This window comes from Mugil cephalus, chromosome 14 (genome assembly GCF_022458985.1).
Source record: "Mugil cephalus isolate CIBA_MC_2020 chromosome 14, CIBA_Mcephalus_1.1, whole genome shotgun sequence".
Classification (NCBI taxonomy): Eukaryota; Metazoa; Chordata; class Actinopteri; order Mugiliformes; family Mugilidae; genus Mugil; species Mugil cephalus.
The window spans coordinates 25,261,814-25,275,716 of record NC_061783.1 but is presented as its reverse complement, the minus strand read 5'-3'; the positions used below and the strand labels follow the sequence as shown (position 1 = coordinate 25,275,716).

At 52.9% G+C, this 13,903-nt stretch overlaps 2 protein-coding genes across 3 annotated transcripts; both read left to right on the top strand.

The window, feature by feature from the left end:
• The first annotated feature begins 176 nt into the window (after positions 1-176).
• vps45 (vacuolar protein sorting 45 homolog) lies at positions 177-5,710 on the top strand. Its single transcript, XM_047604224.1, has 15 exons — positions 177-620; positions 1,265-1,399; positions 1,482-1,542; positions 1,618-1,697; positions 1,830-1,898; positions 1,981-2,118; positions 2,504-2,614; positions 2,695-2,829; positions 2,899-3,012; positions 3,134-3,301; positions 3,414-3,572; positions 3,666-3,773; positions 4,246-4,367; positions 4,440-4,571; positions 5,303-5,710. Exons 1-15 carry the CDS (start codon positions 528-530, stop codon positions 5,388-5,390), a joined length of 1,713 nt encoding a protein of 570 aa, XP_047460180.1. The 5' UTR covers positions 177-527; the 3' UTR covers positions 5,391-5,710.
• A 459-nt stretch (positions 5,711-6,169) lies between these two features.
• On the top strand, positions 6,170-13,603 carry plekho1a (pleckstrin homology domain containing, family O member 1a). Of its 2 annotated transcripts, none has more exons than XM_047604219.1 (9): positions 6,170-6,603; positions 6,687-6,839; positions 9,056-9,187; positions 9,581-9,685; positions 9,788-9,883; positions 11,184-11,509; positions 11,847-12,003; positions 12,093-12,187; positions 12,661-13,603. In XM_047604219.1, the coding sequence occupies exons 1-9, from the start codon at positions 6,580-6,582 to the stop codon at positions 13,391-13,393; spliced, it is 1,821 nt and encodes a 606-aa protein (XP_047460175.1). In that variant the 5' UTR covers positions 6,170-6,579; the 3' UTR covers positions 13,394-13,603. The 2 variants fall into 2 exon arrangements, with proteins under 2 accessions (XP_047460175.1, XP_047460174.1); XM_047604218.1 differs by having other exon boundaries at positions 6,184-6,603; positions 12,658-13,602.
• The last annotated feature ends 300 nt before the right edge of the window (positions 13,604-13,903 follow it).

Here is a 13,903-nt window from a genome sequence, read left to right as displayed (position 1 = left end):
ATATATATATATATCCAATGCATGAGGAAAACTGCTTGGTCACAGTAGTTTAGTTGCACATAAAAGAAGCACTCTTAAGAACCACAAATAAAAAGGAAATAAGTAGAAGACTAAATATAAATCTATAATGTACAGAATTGTACATTATCAACAAATGTATAAGAAACAGGCCGACGAATTTACAGTACGTACATTAACATGAAGTTAACTGTTACAGACACTGTTTAAAACATTAAAATATATTTTAAATATATAATCAACAACAACCACAATAATAATAACCCTGTTTTATCTCAACAAACTTAAACATAATGGACTCTTGTTGTTGAAAGGAAAACGTTTACGTTCAGACGCTTAATGCGCAGGCGCAGTGGGTCAGCTCGGGTGACGTCACAGACCCGGAAGCAAGCAAGAGTGTTTTTGTCGCAGCAGCTGATTTTTGTCTGAGAGCAGCAGAAACTAAACCTCCACAGTCACTGCTGCTGATTGATTCATTATTTATTAGTTAGTTTTTCTCTCCCTTCACCATGAATGTGACTCTCGCCGTGAAGCAGTACATCTCCAAGATGATCGAGAGCAGTGGGCCCGGGATGAAGGTGCTGCTCATGGATAGAGAGACGGTGAGAGACCGGCGGTTCCGGACTGACTGTGTGGACCAGGACCCGTGTTCCCGTGATGTAGGTTCTAACTGAGTCTGAAGGGAAACTGTAGTGTCAGGGAGGAGCTGGGCTTGAGCCCGTTGCTACGTATGAGGCATCATGTCATTGATCCATAGAACGGAGTCACATCCACAGACTGAATCCTAGAATCTGATCTATGAGACTGAAGAGAAATAAATAAACCATTGTTGCTCTTCATCCATGTGGTATTAACCAGGTAAAATGATTCCTGCTCCATCCAATCATTCAGTGTTTGGAGAATATCTCTCCTCCTCTTCTTTCCACCATGTTCTCCTCTCTAAGCCTCTTAAAGTTCTCCTCCCTGCTCTCAGCACATCTCACTGCAGAACCTTCTTTAGGAACCTTTCATCTCTGCCTCCATCTAGGAACAACTCTGAGAAAACATCAGGGTAATAATTCATTTATCTCAGGATTCGTCCACTAGCAGCAGCTCTTTGCTCTAAGAGTCGTTGGGAACATTGGTCCTGGTCCAGGTCCAGGTCCAGGTCCAGGTCCTGGTAGAGTTTAATAGTTACACCGTTGTTACCTGCATACATGTTTATTGTGTTACAGTGAAACTAAACCTGTGTGTTCACTGTGTGTAGACCAGTATAGTGAGTGTGGTCTACACTCAGTCTGAGATCCTGCAGAAGGAGGTTTACCTTTTTGAACGCATCGACTCTCAGAACAGAGACAACATGAAGCACCTGAAGGCAATCTGCTTCCTGAGACCCACCAAGGTACAAGTTCACCGCTCGCACACCTTAAAACACACCTGCAGCCCACCTGTCGATCAATAACTGATGCATTCGTGTCCTGTAGGAGAACGTAGAACATCTGATCCAGGAGCTGAGGAGACCAAAGTACAGCGTCTACTTCATCTGTGAGTGTCTGGGACGTTTCCTCCCTATGTGGGATCCACACATGACGCTCACTGACCACGTTGTGTTTGTTTCAGACTTCAGTAACGTCATCAGTAAGAGTGAGATCAAAGCTCTGGCCGAGGCTGACGAACAGGAGGTGGTGGCTGAAGTCCAGGTGAGTCTCAAGAGCCAGACGTTAGCCAAACGTTAGCCAAACGTTAGCCAAACGTTAGCCGGATGATTCCTTATCCGTGGATGATCCTGGAGGCCTGTTGTTGTAGCAACATGTGTGTGTTTGTGTGTGCAGGAGTTTTATGGAGACTTCATCGCTGTGAACCCTCACCTGTTCTCCCTGAACCTGCAGGGAGTCTCCAGGGTGAGACCTCAGCTCATGTAGCTTCTGATGTGCTGGGACCGTTTTAATATTTACACTTGATCTCGTGTCTGTCCGTGTTCAGGGGCGGAGCTGGGAGCCCTCCATGTTGTCACGCTGTACCCAGGGTCTGACCTCTGTCCTCCTCGCTCTGAAGAAATGTCCAATGATCCGCTACCAGCTGTCCTCAGACATGTCCAAACGTCTGGCTGAGAGCGTCAAGGTTCGTCCCACTTTCCCTCAGGAGCTCAGTTTCAGTTTATTTCTACAGCGTTAATAACAAAGCAAACTGTCTCAAGACTCTAGTCTGAAACCTCCAGAGCAGCAAAGGAAAAACTCCCTTTAACAGGAAGAACCCCGGAGTAGAACCAGAACCAGAACCAGCTCATATGGAGGAACTAAGTTAGAGAGGGTTAGACAGGGTTTAAATATGTAACAGACTTAAAAAGCATTATAAAACAACAAAAATAAGATGATGAGCGTGTAGACCAGTAGGAACAGGTTTAACTAGTCAGCGTGTCAACGAGATAAACATCCGACTGAAGAGCAGCAGAGGAACCTGCGCCGGCTGGAAATGATGATAAATACTAACCTGACTCTGTTCTCAGCAAATCATCACCAAGGAGTACGAGCTGTTCGACTTCAGGAAGACTGAAGTTCCTCCTCTGCTGCTGATCCTCGATCGCAGCGACGACGCCATCACGCCGCTGCTCAACCAGGTGACCAATCGCAGCGCGGCGCTCTGTGACATCATCAGCTCGGTTCTCAGCTTGTCTGCTAATGAATGACTGTGTTTCAGTGGACGTACCAGGCCATGGTCCACGAGCTGCTGGGGCTGAACAACAACCGCATCGACCTGTCCAGGGTCCCGGGGATCAGCAAAGACCTGAAGGAGGTGGTTCTGTCCGCGGAGAACGACGAGTTCTACGCCAACGTGAGTCACGGTGGAAACACAGTGAAAACAAACCCAGTCTCCAGAACCAAAACCCTGTGTCTCTGTTAGAACTTGTACCTGAACTTCGGTGAGATCGGCACCAACATCAAGAACCTGATGGAGGATTTCCAGAAGAAGAGGCCGAAAGGACAACAGAAGCTGGAGTCCATCACAGACATGAAGGTCAGAGACGTCTCCTCCTCCTCCTGCTCCTCCTCCTGCTCCTCCTCCTCCTCCTCCTCCTCCTCATGTCCTCCTCCTGCTCTTCCTCCTGCTCCTCCTCACCTCCCTGTTGTCCCTGCAGGCCTTCGTAGATAACTACCCTCAGTTCAAGAAGATGTCGGGCACCGTGTCCAAACATGTGACGGTGGTGGGGGAGTTGTCCCGGCTGGTGGCGGAGCGGCAGCTGATGGAGGTGTCCGAGGTGGAGCAGGAGCTGGCCTGTCAGAACGACCACTCCAACGCCCAGCAGGTACCAGACCGCCAGCTCTAACCAGTTCTAACCGGTTCTAACCAGTTCTAACCGGTTCTAACTGGTTCTAACGTGTTCTAACCGGTTCTAACGGGCTGTAATTTCCCGTCAGAGTGTCCGGCGGCTGCTGCAGAACCCTCGCCTCTCGGAGCTGGACGCCGTCCGGCTCGTGATGCTCTACGCTCTGAGGTACGAACGCCACAGCAGCAGCGTCCTCCCGTCTCTGATGGACGAGCTGAGCCGGAGGGGAGTGTCCGAGCGCCACCGCAGGGTAACCACTCGCTGCAGCGCCCTCCTCTGATTGGACAGGCCGAGGTCACGTGATACGTTACAACTCATACGTGTGTGTCTGTGTGTGTGTCAGATGGTTCAGTGTGTGGTGGAGTACGGCGGCAAGAGAGTCAGAGGAAGTGACCTCATCACACCGACCGACGCCGTCGCCATCACCAAACAGTTCTTTAAGGGACTCAAGGTACACACACCAACACACACAGTAACACACAGTAACACACACCAACACACACCAACACACACAGTAACACACAGTAACACACACCAACACACACCAACACACACAGTAACACACAGTAACACACACCAACACACACACCAACACACACCAACACACAGTAACACACACCAACACACACACCAACACACACCAACACACACAGTAACACACAGTAACACACACCAACACACACACCAACACACACACCAACACACACCAACACACACCAACACACACCAACACACAGTAACACATAGTAACACAAAGCAACACAAAGCAACACACACCAACACACACCAACACACACCAACACACAGTAACACACACAAACCCAACAAACACACAACCTGTTGTCATGTACCATGGAGCGGAGTCTCACAGTAGCTCAGTGTGTATTATTGTGTTGTTGTTGTGTTGCCGTGTGTGTGTTCAGGGGGTGGAGAACGTCTACACTCAGCATCAGCCTCTGCTTCACGACACCTTGGATCAGCTGATCAAAGGACGACTCAAAGACAGTCAGTTCCCGTACCTGGGAGCCAGCAGCCTCCGAGACAGGTGTGTCCCCGGGTCACAGGGTCACAGGGTCACCTGGAGTCATGTGATCATGGGTCATGTGATGTGTTGCAGGCCTCAGGACATCCTGGTGTTTGTGATCGGTGGAGCCACGTATGAAGAAGCTCTGAGCGTCTACAACCTGAACCGGATCACACCTGGAGTCCGGATCGTCCTGGGAGGAAGCAGCATCCACAACACCAAGAGGTGACCGCACAGCGGACACGTCAATGCTAATTAATCATCATCATGATCCCTGTGGTTAATGAAACGTCTGCAGCAGCGTTAGCGTTAGCACCAGCTGATTCCATAAAGATGGAAGACGCTAAACAGCACGTTGGTCCTCTCCATGGGACATTTGAGGACAAAGACACCAAGAGGGACCAGTGGAGACACATAAAGTATCATCACACTCTGCAGGAGATTTTCTTTCCAGCTTCAAACAGCACATGAACCAAGCCAAGCATACGTTAGTCGGGGATTCTGCTAGCACTTGGGCTAACGCGGCTAACAGCTGGAGACAAACCAAGACAAACCAAGACAAAGACAAGCTGCCAATGCTGCTGCTAATATGTGTCCACTCCTGCAGCCACTGTTCACTGGGAGACACTGTTCTCAATAAGAAGCGTCAGCTCTGCTCTGGTTGGACAATGTCCACAAGTTAGTTTGTCTCCGTAGCAACAGGGACACACTCATGTGGACACATGGTGGACACAAAAAGACACTAAAAGTTGTTAAATTGTGTTTAACTCGTTCAGTGCAGATTTATTCTCATTTTCCAGTTTGATCATCAACAATGAAACAAATCAATAGAGATGAAACATGAAGGAGATTTAATCAGATTAATAGATTTAATCTGATTAATCTGAACCTGGAGGAAACCAGACCACTGTCCAGGTCTCCTTACCTGTCTCTCTCTCTGTCTCTCTCTCCGACAGCTTCCTGGAGGAAGTGATGTCAGCGACGGGTCACATCAGCGGCGGCGACAGAGCACAGGGAAGTGGTCGCCATGGCAACAGACGTTGACCCACGACAGCCACTGTTCTTCTTCTTCCTCATCGTCTTTCTCTTCTTCTTCTTCTTCTTCTTCAGCTCTCGTCATTCCTCCATCTGTGTGTCTAAAGGAACTGTCCAACACCGTCCCTGGCCACATTATTAGGAACACCCAGGCCACTAACCTGCTCACGCTGGCCTGGAGGAGGAGACTCAGACAGGAAGTGACTGGTCACCTGTACAGCAGTAATTTAATGTCCATGTTGTTATTTTCAGACTCAGTTTTCCTGAGAAACGAAGCAAACTTCCTGTGTGTCTGAATGTTTTAACCAATAAAAGAAAAACCAACGTCACTGGATTCAGTTTTTACTTTTTATTTCTATACACACCTGTTTATACCTGATATAATTATTATCAACATTTGTTAATCATCTGCAGCTCGTCACTGAACACAATAGTAGCGTTTACATTTAATGAACTATTACTAAACATGGAATGAACAACTGGAGTTTGTGTTGTGTTATGTCTGTGTGAACCTGAGACACATGTGCTCAGGACAAACCTGAGAATCAGTCTGGTCATGAAACATCGGCCCCTGCAGATCTGGTCCCTGTAGATCTGGTCCCTGTAGATCTGGTCCCTGTAGATCTGGTCCCTGTAGATCTGGTCCCTGCAGATCTGGTCCCTGTAGATCTGGTCCCTGCAGATCTGGTCCCTGCAGATCTGGTCCCTGCAGATCTGGTCCGTGTAGATCTGGTCCCTGTAGATCTGGTCCCTGTAGATCTGGTCCCTGCAGATCTGGTCCGTGTAGATCTGGTCCGTGTACAAATAAATGAATGAATATGTGATTGAATGAATATTTATTTTCTATATTATTTATAGATTAAAGGTAGGTGCAGTGCTCGGTCTCTGCCGCTGGGTGTCGCTGAATGATGACTGCGGCGCGCGTCCGCGTAGGAGAGCGCGTGCACAGAGCGGGAGCATCTGCTTCCAAACGCGCGGGTGCGCGCAGGGAGGAAGCATCCTCGGTTCAGACAAGAGACACGGAGCAGAAGGAGCAGGAGGAGGAGGAGGAGAAGAAGGAGGAGGAGGAGGAGCAGAACCGGGGCGGACCGAGCGGAATCACCGGTACCGGTACCTGCATCCACCCGGACCCCAGCTACCGGGACCGGGCCGCAGCTGCGCGTCGTCGGTGTGAACGTGAGAGAGCGACGGAAGGAGGATGAAGAGGAGCGGCCACAGGCGGGTCAGTCTGGTTCTGGTTCCGGTTCAGGGCAGAGGGGTCCGTCCGAGGTTCCGGTTCTGACTCTGGTTCTGGTCCTATTCCAGGGAGTCCAGGACCTGGATCCAGGTCCGGTGGTCCAGGTCCCAGAGAAGTCCGGCTGGGTCAGGAAGTTCTGTGGCCGAGGGATTTTCTGGGAGGTTTGGAGGAGACGGTACCTGGTTCTGAGAGGAGATCAGCTGTTCATCTCGGACCGGGAGGTCAGTTCACCCGGTACCACACACACACAGACACAGACACACACACACACACAGACGCACACACACACACACACAGACACACACAGACACATACACACACAGAGACACACACGACCACATTATCGAGACACACACACAGAGGAACAGCTCACCGACCACACACCCGGACACACACACACACACACACACACACACACACACAGACACACACACACACACACACACACACACACACACACACAGACACACTAACCATGTATTTCTGTACTCAGGTGTTCTGGGTTCAGTAGGATCATATAGTCTCATATAGTCTCATACAGGCTCATACAGGATCATGCAGGGCAGGGGAGTCAAACTCATTTTAGTTCAGGGGCCACACTCGGCCCAACTTGATCTCAAGGGGCCGACCAGTAACACAATAGCTTATTAACTTGTGAATAATGACAACTCCAAATGTTTCCCTCTACTTTAGTGTAAAGAAGTACAAGTAAATGTAATGAACAACCATACATTTCTTAAAAAGTGCAAGGTGCAAGCTCAGTTGTTAATATCTTCAGTGTAATTTCTGCAAATTCATGAAACGGGCCAGATTGGATCCTCTGGCGGGCTGGTTTTGGCCCCGGGCCGTATGTTTGACACCCCTGATGTAGGGTCATGGACTCGGTGGCCGAGGAAACTCAGAGGATGGAAAACACATCAAGATTAATTTGATCGATGCTGTCAAGAGGGTGGAGGGGGTCCAGGAGGTGGAGGGGGTCCAGGAGGTGGAGGGGGTCCAGGAGGTGGAAGGGGTCCAGGAGGTGGAGGGGGTCCAGGAGGTGGAAGGGGTCTGGGAGGTGGAGGGGGTCTAGGAGGTGGAGGGGGTCCAGGAGGTGGAGGGGGTCCAGGAGGTGGAGGGGGTCTAGAGGGTGGAAGGGGTCTAGGAGGTGGAGGGGGTCAGGAGGTGGAGGGGGTTAGGGGTGGAAGGGTCTAGGAGGTGGAGGGGGTCCAGGAGGTGGAGGGGGTCTAGGAGGTGGAGGGGGTCTAGGAGGTGGAGGGGGTCCAGGAGGTGGAGGGGGTCTAGGAGGTGGAGGGGGTCCAGGAGGTGGAGGGGGTCTAGAGGGTGGAGGGGGTCCAGGAGGTGGAGGGGGTCCAGGAGGTGGAGGGGGTCTAGGAGGTGGAGGGGGTCCAGGAGGTGGAGGGTCCGTGGAGTGGAGGGGTTCGGAGGTGGAGGGGGTCCGGGTGGTGGAGTGGTCTAGGAGGGGAGGGGGTTAGAGGGGAGGGTCAGGAGGTGGAGGGGTCAGGAGGTGAGGGGTTAGGGGTGGAGGGGGTCCAGGAGGTGGAGGGGGTCCGGGAGGTGGAGGGGGTCCAGGAGGTGGAGGGGGTCTAGAGGGTGGAGGGGGTCTAGGAGAATCACTCCAGATGCTGATTAGGTTCAGGTTTGTCTGATAAAATCGTGTCGACAGGAACATTAGAACAGAACATGTGTGTGTGTGTGTGTGTGTGTGTGTGTGTGGCCTCAGCCACAGAGGATTATGGGTAATCTACCTGGAGGTCAGAGGTCAGGCTGCAGGAAGAAGAAGAAGATGAAGAAGAAGAAGATGAAGATGTTAGATCCTTAAAAAGTTCAAAATGAAGCTAAATCTATTAATTAACACAAATGTGTCTAAATTATACAAAACACAACTACACACATAGACACACATCAATAAATAAATAAAGGAGGACGAAGGACACACACAAAGAACACAGGGGTCAGAGGGGAGGTAGAGGGTAGAGGGTGAGGCAGGGAGTAAGGGAGGGTAGAGGGAGGGGTCAGGGAGGGGGTAGAGGTCAGAGGGGAGGGGTGAGAGGTCAGGGGTGAGAGGTCAGGGGGAGGGGTCAGAGGGGAGGGGGGAGGGAGGGTAGAGGGGATGGGGTAGAGGGTGAGGGGTCAGGGATGAGAGGGGAGGGGTGAGAGGTCAGAGGGGAGGGGTAAGAGGGGAGGGGTGAGAGGTCAGGGGTCAGGGGGAGGGGTCAGAGGGGAGGGGGGAGGGGTCAGAGGGGAGGGGTCAGAGGGGAGGGGTCAGAGGGAAGGGGTCAGGTGACTGTGTGATGTCACTGGGTCCTCACAGAGATACAAACATACAGTAACATAACTGACCCAGAGACAGTGTTTGTTTTGTCTGTGTGTTTGTTCCTTGTGAGGACCAGGAGGACAGAGGGACAGGAAGTAAGAGACGTGTCTTTGTCCCCAGGTGAGAGACGAGCGTAAAGCCCAGGACGTGTTGGACCTGGTGGACTACGAGGGCTCAGAGGAGCTGAAGAAGATGAAGAGTCGCAGCAAGAAAAGCCAGAGTCGCTTCACCCTGCTGACACCAGGGGGCAGCGTGAGACATGTCCCCGCCCCCGTCCCCGTCCCCCGTCCCCTCCCCCGTCCCCCCCCCTCTCTGAGCCAGAGCTGGCTCCTGATTGGTGGACTGTTGTTGTTGTTGTTGTTTCAGTTTAAGCTCCAGAATCTCATTAGTTCAGAGGCTCCGTGATAATCTGGAGACTCACATGTCCCCGGGTCAAACTGTCCTCAATGTCCTCCCGTCCTCAATGTCCTCCCCTCCTCAATGTCCTCCCGTCCTCAATGTCCTCCCGTCCTCAATGTCCTCCCGTCCTCAATGTCCTCCTGTCCTCAATGTCCTCCCGTCCTCAATGTCCTCAATGTCCTCCCGTCCTCAATGTCCTCCCGTCTTCAATGTCCCCTGTCCTCAATGTCCCCTGTCCTCCTGCAGGTTCCTAGTCTGGTCTTCCTGGCTGTGAGTCCAGAGGAGAAGGAGTCGTGGGTCCACATTCTGAACGTGGCCATCGTCAGAGCCAAGAACCGAGTCCTGGACCAGGTACCGCCCCCCCGTCCCCTGTCCCCCCCGTCCCCTGTCCCCCCCGTCCCCCATAAATCTGACACAATGAGACGTCCTTACTCATTCATGAACGTGGTCCAGGTGTCCATCGAGGAGGACGCAGCGCTGCTCCACCTCACCAGAGACCGGGCCAGGATCCCTCAGGGACGCCGCCTCCCCACCAGAGGACACCTCCTGGTAGGCCCCGCCCCCAGAACCCCGTCCCTCTGTCTGTCCCCTTCTGTTAAATGTCTCCAATGGTCCCAGAGCCCGACTCCTGCTGCTTCGTCCGGTTCCTGGTTTCATTCATTCAAGTAAATAGAAAATTCTTTAAAGTTTCATTCAGAAACTAAAGTTTTAACTAAATCACGTTTTAGGAAACATTCATCTCTGTTCTGCCAGTTTGCAGCGTTTTATTTCACTTATCGTAGCATCAGCGTAGCATTGTAGCATCAGAGCATCGTAGCATCAGAGCATCAGCATCAGAGCATCAGTGTAGCATCGTAGCATCAGAGCATCGTAGCATCAGAGCATCAGAGCATCAGTGTAGCATCGTAGCCTCGTAGCATCAGAGCATCAGAGCATCAGTGTAGCATCGTAGCCTCGTAGCATCGTAGCATCAGCGTAGCATCGTAGCATCAGAGCATCAGTTGCATGTAGCTAGGCATCGTAATGGCACTTCGTAGCATCTAGCGTAGAGCATCAGAGCATCGGGTAGCATCAGCGTAGCCGTGCTGTAGCATCGTAGCATCAGAGCATCAGCGTAGCCTCGTAGCATCGTAGCATCAGAGCATCAGCGTAGCCTCGTAGCATCAGAGCCTGTTTGACTCCTGGTCTAGTATCAATACAATCTGCTGCTAAAGATTACGTTTTCCTTATTCCCTGAAAATGTTCAAATACGACTTAGGTCATTATGCTATGCTATGCTATGCTAACGGTCTGCTTCTCCGCGTTGTTGTGTCGTTGTGTTGTGTCGTTGTGTTGTGTTGTTGTGTCGTTGTGTTGTTCTGTTGTTTTGTGTTGTTGTGTTGTTGTGTTGTTGTGTTGTGTCGTTGTGTCGTTGTGTTGTGTTGTGTTGTTGTGTTGTTGTGTGTTTGTGTCGTTGTGTGTTTTGTTGTTGGTTGTTGTTGTGTTGTGTTGTGTGTCATGTGTTGTTGTTGTTGAGTCGTTGTGTTGTTATGTTGTGTTGTTGTGTTGTGTTGTGTCGTTGTGTTGTTCTGTTGTGTTGTGTTGTTGTGTTGTTGTGTCGTTGTGTTGTTCTGTTGTGTTGTGTTGTTGTGTTGTCTTGTTTGTTTCGTTGTGTTGTTGTGTCGTTGTGTTGTTCTTACAGCCTTTTTCCAAATACTTCAACTTGTTGTTGTTTCATTTTGTACGAGAGAGAAACTGAAGCTGAAGTATCGATCTCATTACGTCGGTATCAGTCACGGTAGATACCAGCGTTGGTATCGATACTGATCGTCCACCACCACCAGGGTCAAATGTCTCTCGTCCCTCTCAGGCGTCCACGTCCCCCCACGGTGTGCTGACCCTGGACCTGGTCTCCGAGGAGGTCGGAGGTCGTCAGCGCGCCGGTACCGACGTGTCCAAGCTAAGAGCTACGTCCAAGGAGCCCCAGGTGAAGACGGGCAGCCTGCCCAGAGGCAGTGAGCGGTCCTGGGGAAAGCAGCCCCAGCACCAGGCCCCCCACGCCCAGGTCCAAGTCCAGCCGGGTGGGACCAGAACCAGGGGACAGGTCGGACAGTGTCGGACTCCTCAGCCCGGGAAGAGGTCCAGCGTTCAGGGCCGGAGTCGCTGCGCGTCCATGGATGAGGTCCTGTCCTCCAGGTACTCGCCCACCACCAGGACATGTCCTCACATCTTCTGTCCTCTGGTTCCTGGTCTCTGACCCTCTTCTGTCCTCTGGTTCCTGGTTCCTGGTCTCTGTCCCTCTTCTGTCCCCTGGTCTCTGACCCTCTTCTGTCCCCTGGTTCCTGGTTCCTGGTTCCTGGTCTCTGACCCTCTTCTGTCCCCTGGTTCCTGGTTCCTGGTTCCTGGTCTCTGACCCTCTTCTGTCCCCTGGTTCCTGGTCTCTGACCCTCTTCTGTCCTCTGGTTCCTGGTCTCTGACCCTCTTCTGTCCCCTGGTTCCTGGTTCCTGGTCTCTGACCCTCTTCTGTCTCCAGGCCCGTGAGGATCCGCTCAGAGTTGCGCTCGGCTCTTGGACGCTGTCCCGTGGCGGCGGTGGGCGGAGCCTGGGTGCAGCCCGTGGGCCAGATGCAGAGTCTCATCGCTCAGAGGATGCAGAGAGCTCAGGAGCTACTGGAGGAGATGAGGCTGCAGGTCTGGACGCGGTTCTGATCCGGTTCTGATCCGGTCCTGATTGTCTTTCTGAAGGGAACTGATCCTATGTTGTGATGTTTGATTGACAGGAACTGCAGAAGGCGAAGGAGGAGAGACAGCGCGGGGGCGGAGTCGAGTCCCCCCGACTCCACCAGCTCCGAGGCTCTGACTCCGCCCACTCCAGGTCAGACCCACGGTCCCTGTCCCCCGTCCCTGTCCCCTGTCCCTGTCCCCGGTCCCTGTCCCCCGTCCCCGTCCCTGTCCCCGGTCCCTGTCCCCCGTCCCTGTCCCCGGTCCCTGTCCCCGGTCCCTGTCCCCCGTCCCCGTCCCTGTCCCCGGTCCCTGTCCCCCGTCCCTGTCCCCGGTCCCTGTCCCCGGTCCCTGTCCCTCGTCCCCGTCCCTGTCCCCGGTCCCTGTCCCCCGTCCCTGTCCCCGGTCCCTGTCCCCAGTCCCTGTCCCTGTCCCCGGTCCCTGTCCCCCGTCCCTGTCCCCGGTCCCTGTCCCCGGTCCCTGTCCCCCGTCCCTGTCCCATGCTCCTCCTGTGGGCGGGGCCACAGGAGGGATCAGCATAGAGTTTTATTGTCCAGTAGAAAGTGTGACCTGCAGCAGAGCACTGAACCCCTTCCTGTCCTCCTGTCCTCCTGTCCTCCTCAGCAGGGTGTCCGGATCTCCGAGGAGCAGGAGCAGCGACGTCCCTCGTCCCCGGGACAAAGACTCCCCCCGTCCCAGAGCGAGAGCGTCTCCTCGGTCCAAAGCCAAGAAGAACCGAACCAGAGGGACTGACTCACCTGGATCCAGAGCATCACATTCTCCTGGTACCACGGCCGGCGACTCCCCTCAACCAAAGAGTTCCCCCAGACCCAGAGGACTGTCCTGCACCTCCTCCTGCACCTCCTCCTCCTCCTCCGTCCCTCAGGACGACTCTCCTGCTCCTCAGTCTCCTCCTGACTCCTCTCAGCTGAAAGGACCAGACTCGCCCCGAGGCTCCGAAACCCAGAGTCCGTCCGGCAATCCAGAGGAGGAGGAGGAGGAGGAGGAGGAGGAGGAGGTGCAGAGGAGACGCACTGAGGCAGAGCGTCTCCTGGAGGAGGCTGTGTCCTCGTGGAAGGAGGCGCAGGAGGTTCTGCAGGAGGTGAAGGAGCTGCAGAGCCAGACGCTGCGTCGCCAACGCAGGAGGACATATGAGAAGGAGGAGAAGAAGGAGAAGGAGAAGGAGGAGGAGGAGAAGGAGGAGGAAGAGGAGGAGGAGAAGGAGGAGGAAGAGGAGGAGAAAGAGGAGGAGGAGGAGGAGAGGGAGGAGGAGGAGGAGGAGGAAGAGGGGAGGAAGGAGGAGGAGGAGGAGGAGGAGGAGGAGGCGTCTTCACATGAAGACGAGTTGGAGACAAACTGACTTTGTTTCTTCAGGAGCTGGTAAACGTTTGTCTTCACCTCCTTCTCTCCTTCCTCCTCGTGTCTGTTTGTTCCTGGAGGTGAAGTCGTTTATTTCCTATGATGTTTCTACACTGAAGGGCACTGTCTCCGTCTCTGTCTCCGTCTCTGTCTCCGTCTGTCTCTGTCTGTCTCTGTCTCTGTCTCCGTCTGTCTCTGTCTGTCTCTGTCTCTGTCTCCGTCTGTCTCTGTCTGTCTCTGTCTGTCTCCGTCTCCGTCTGTCTCTGTCTCTGTGTCTGTCTCTATCTGTCTCTGTCTGTCTCTGTCTCTGTCTGTCTCTGTCTGTCTCTGTCTCTGTGTCTGTCTCTATCTGTCTCTGTCTGTCTCTGTCTCTGTCTCTGTGTCTGTCTCTATCTGTCTCTGTCTGTCTCTGTCTCTGTCTGTCTCTGTCTGTCTCTGTCTCTGTCTCTGTCTCTGTGTCTGTCTCTATCTGTCTCTGTCTCTGTCTGTCTCTGTCTCCATCTCCGTCTCC

Coding starts and splice junctions, on each gene's coding strand:
- vps45 (XM_047604224.1), top strand. CDS start 528: ATGAATGTGACTCTCGCCGTGAAGCAGTACATCTCCAAGATGATCGAG. Junction 2,830..2,898: donor ACGACGAGTTCTACGCCAAC/GTGAGTCACGGT, acceptor TGTCTCTGTTAG/AACTTGTACCTGAACTTCGG. Junction 3,573..3,665: donor TGTCCGAGCGCCACCGCAGG/GTAACCACTCGC, acceptor TGTGTGTGTCAG/ATGGTTCAGTGTGTGGTGGA.
- plekho1a (XM_047604218.1), top strand. CDS start 6,580: ATGAAGAGGAGCGGCCACAGGCGG. Junction 9,188..9,580: donor TGCTGACACCAGGGGGCAGC/GTGAGACATGTC, acceptor GTCCTCCTGCAG/GTTCCTAGTCTGGTCTTCCT. Junction 11,510..11,846: donor GATGAGGTCCTGTCCTCCAG/GTACTCGCCCAC, acceptor TTCTGTCTCCAG/GCCCGTGAGGATCCGCTCAG.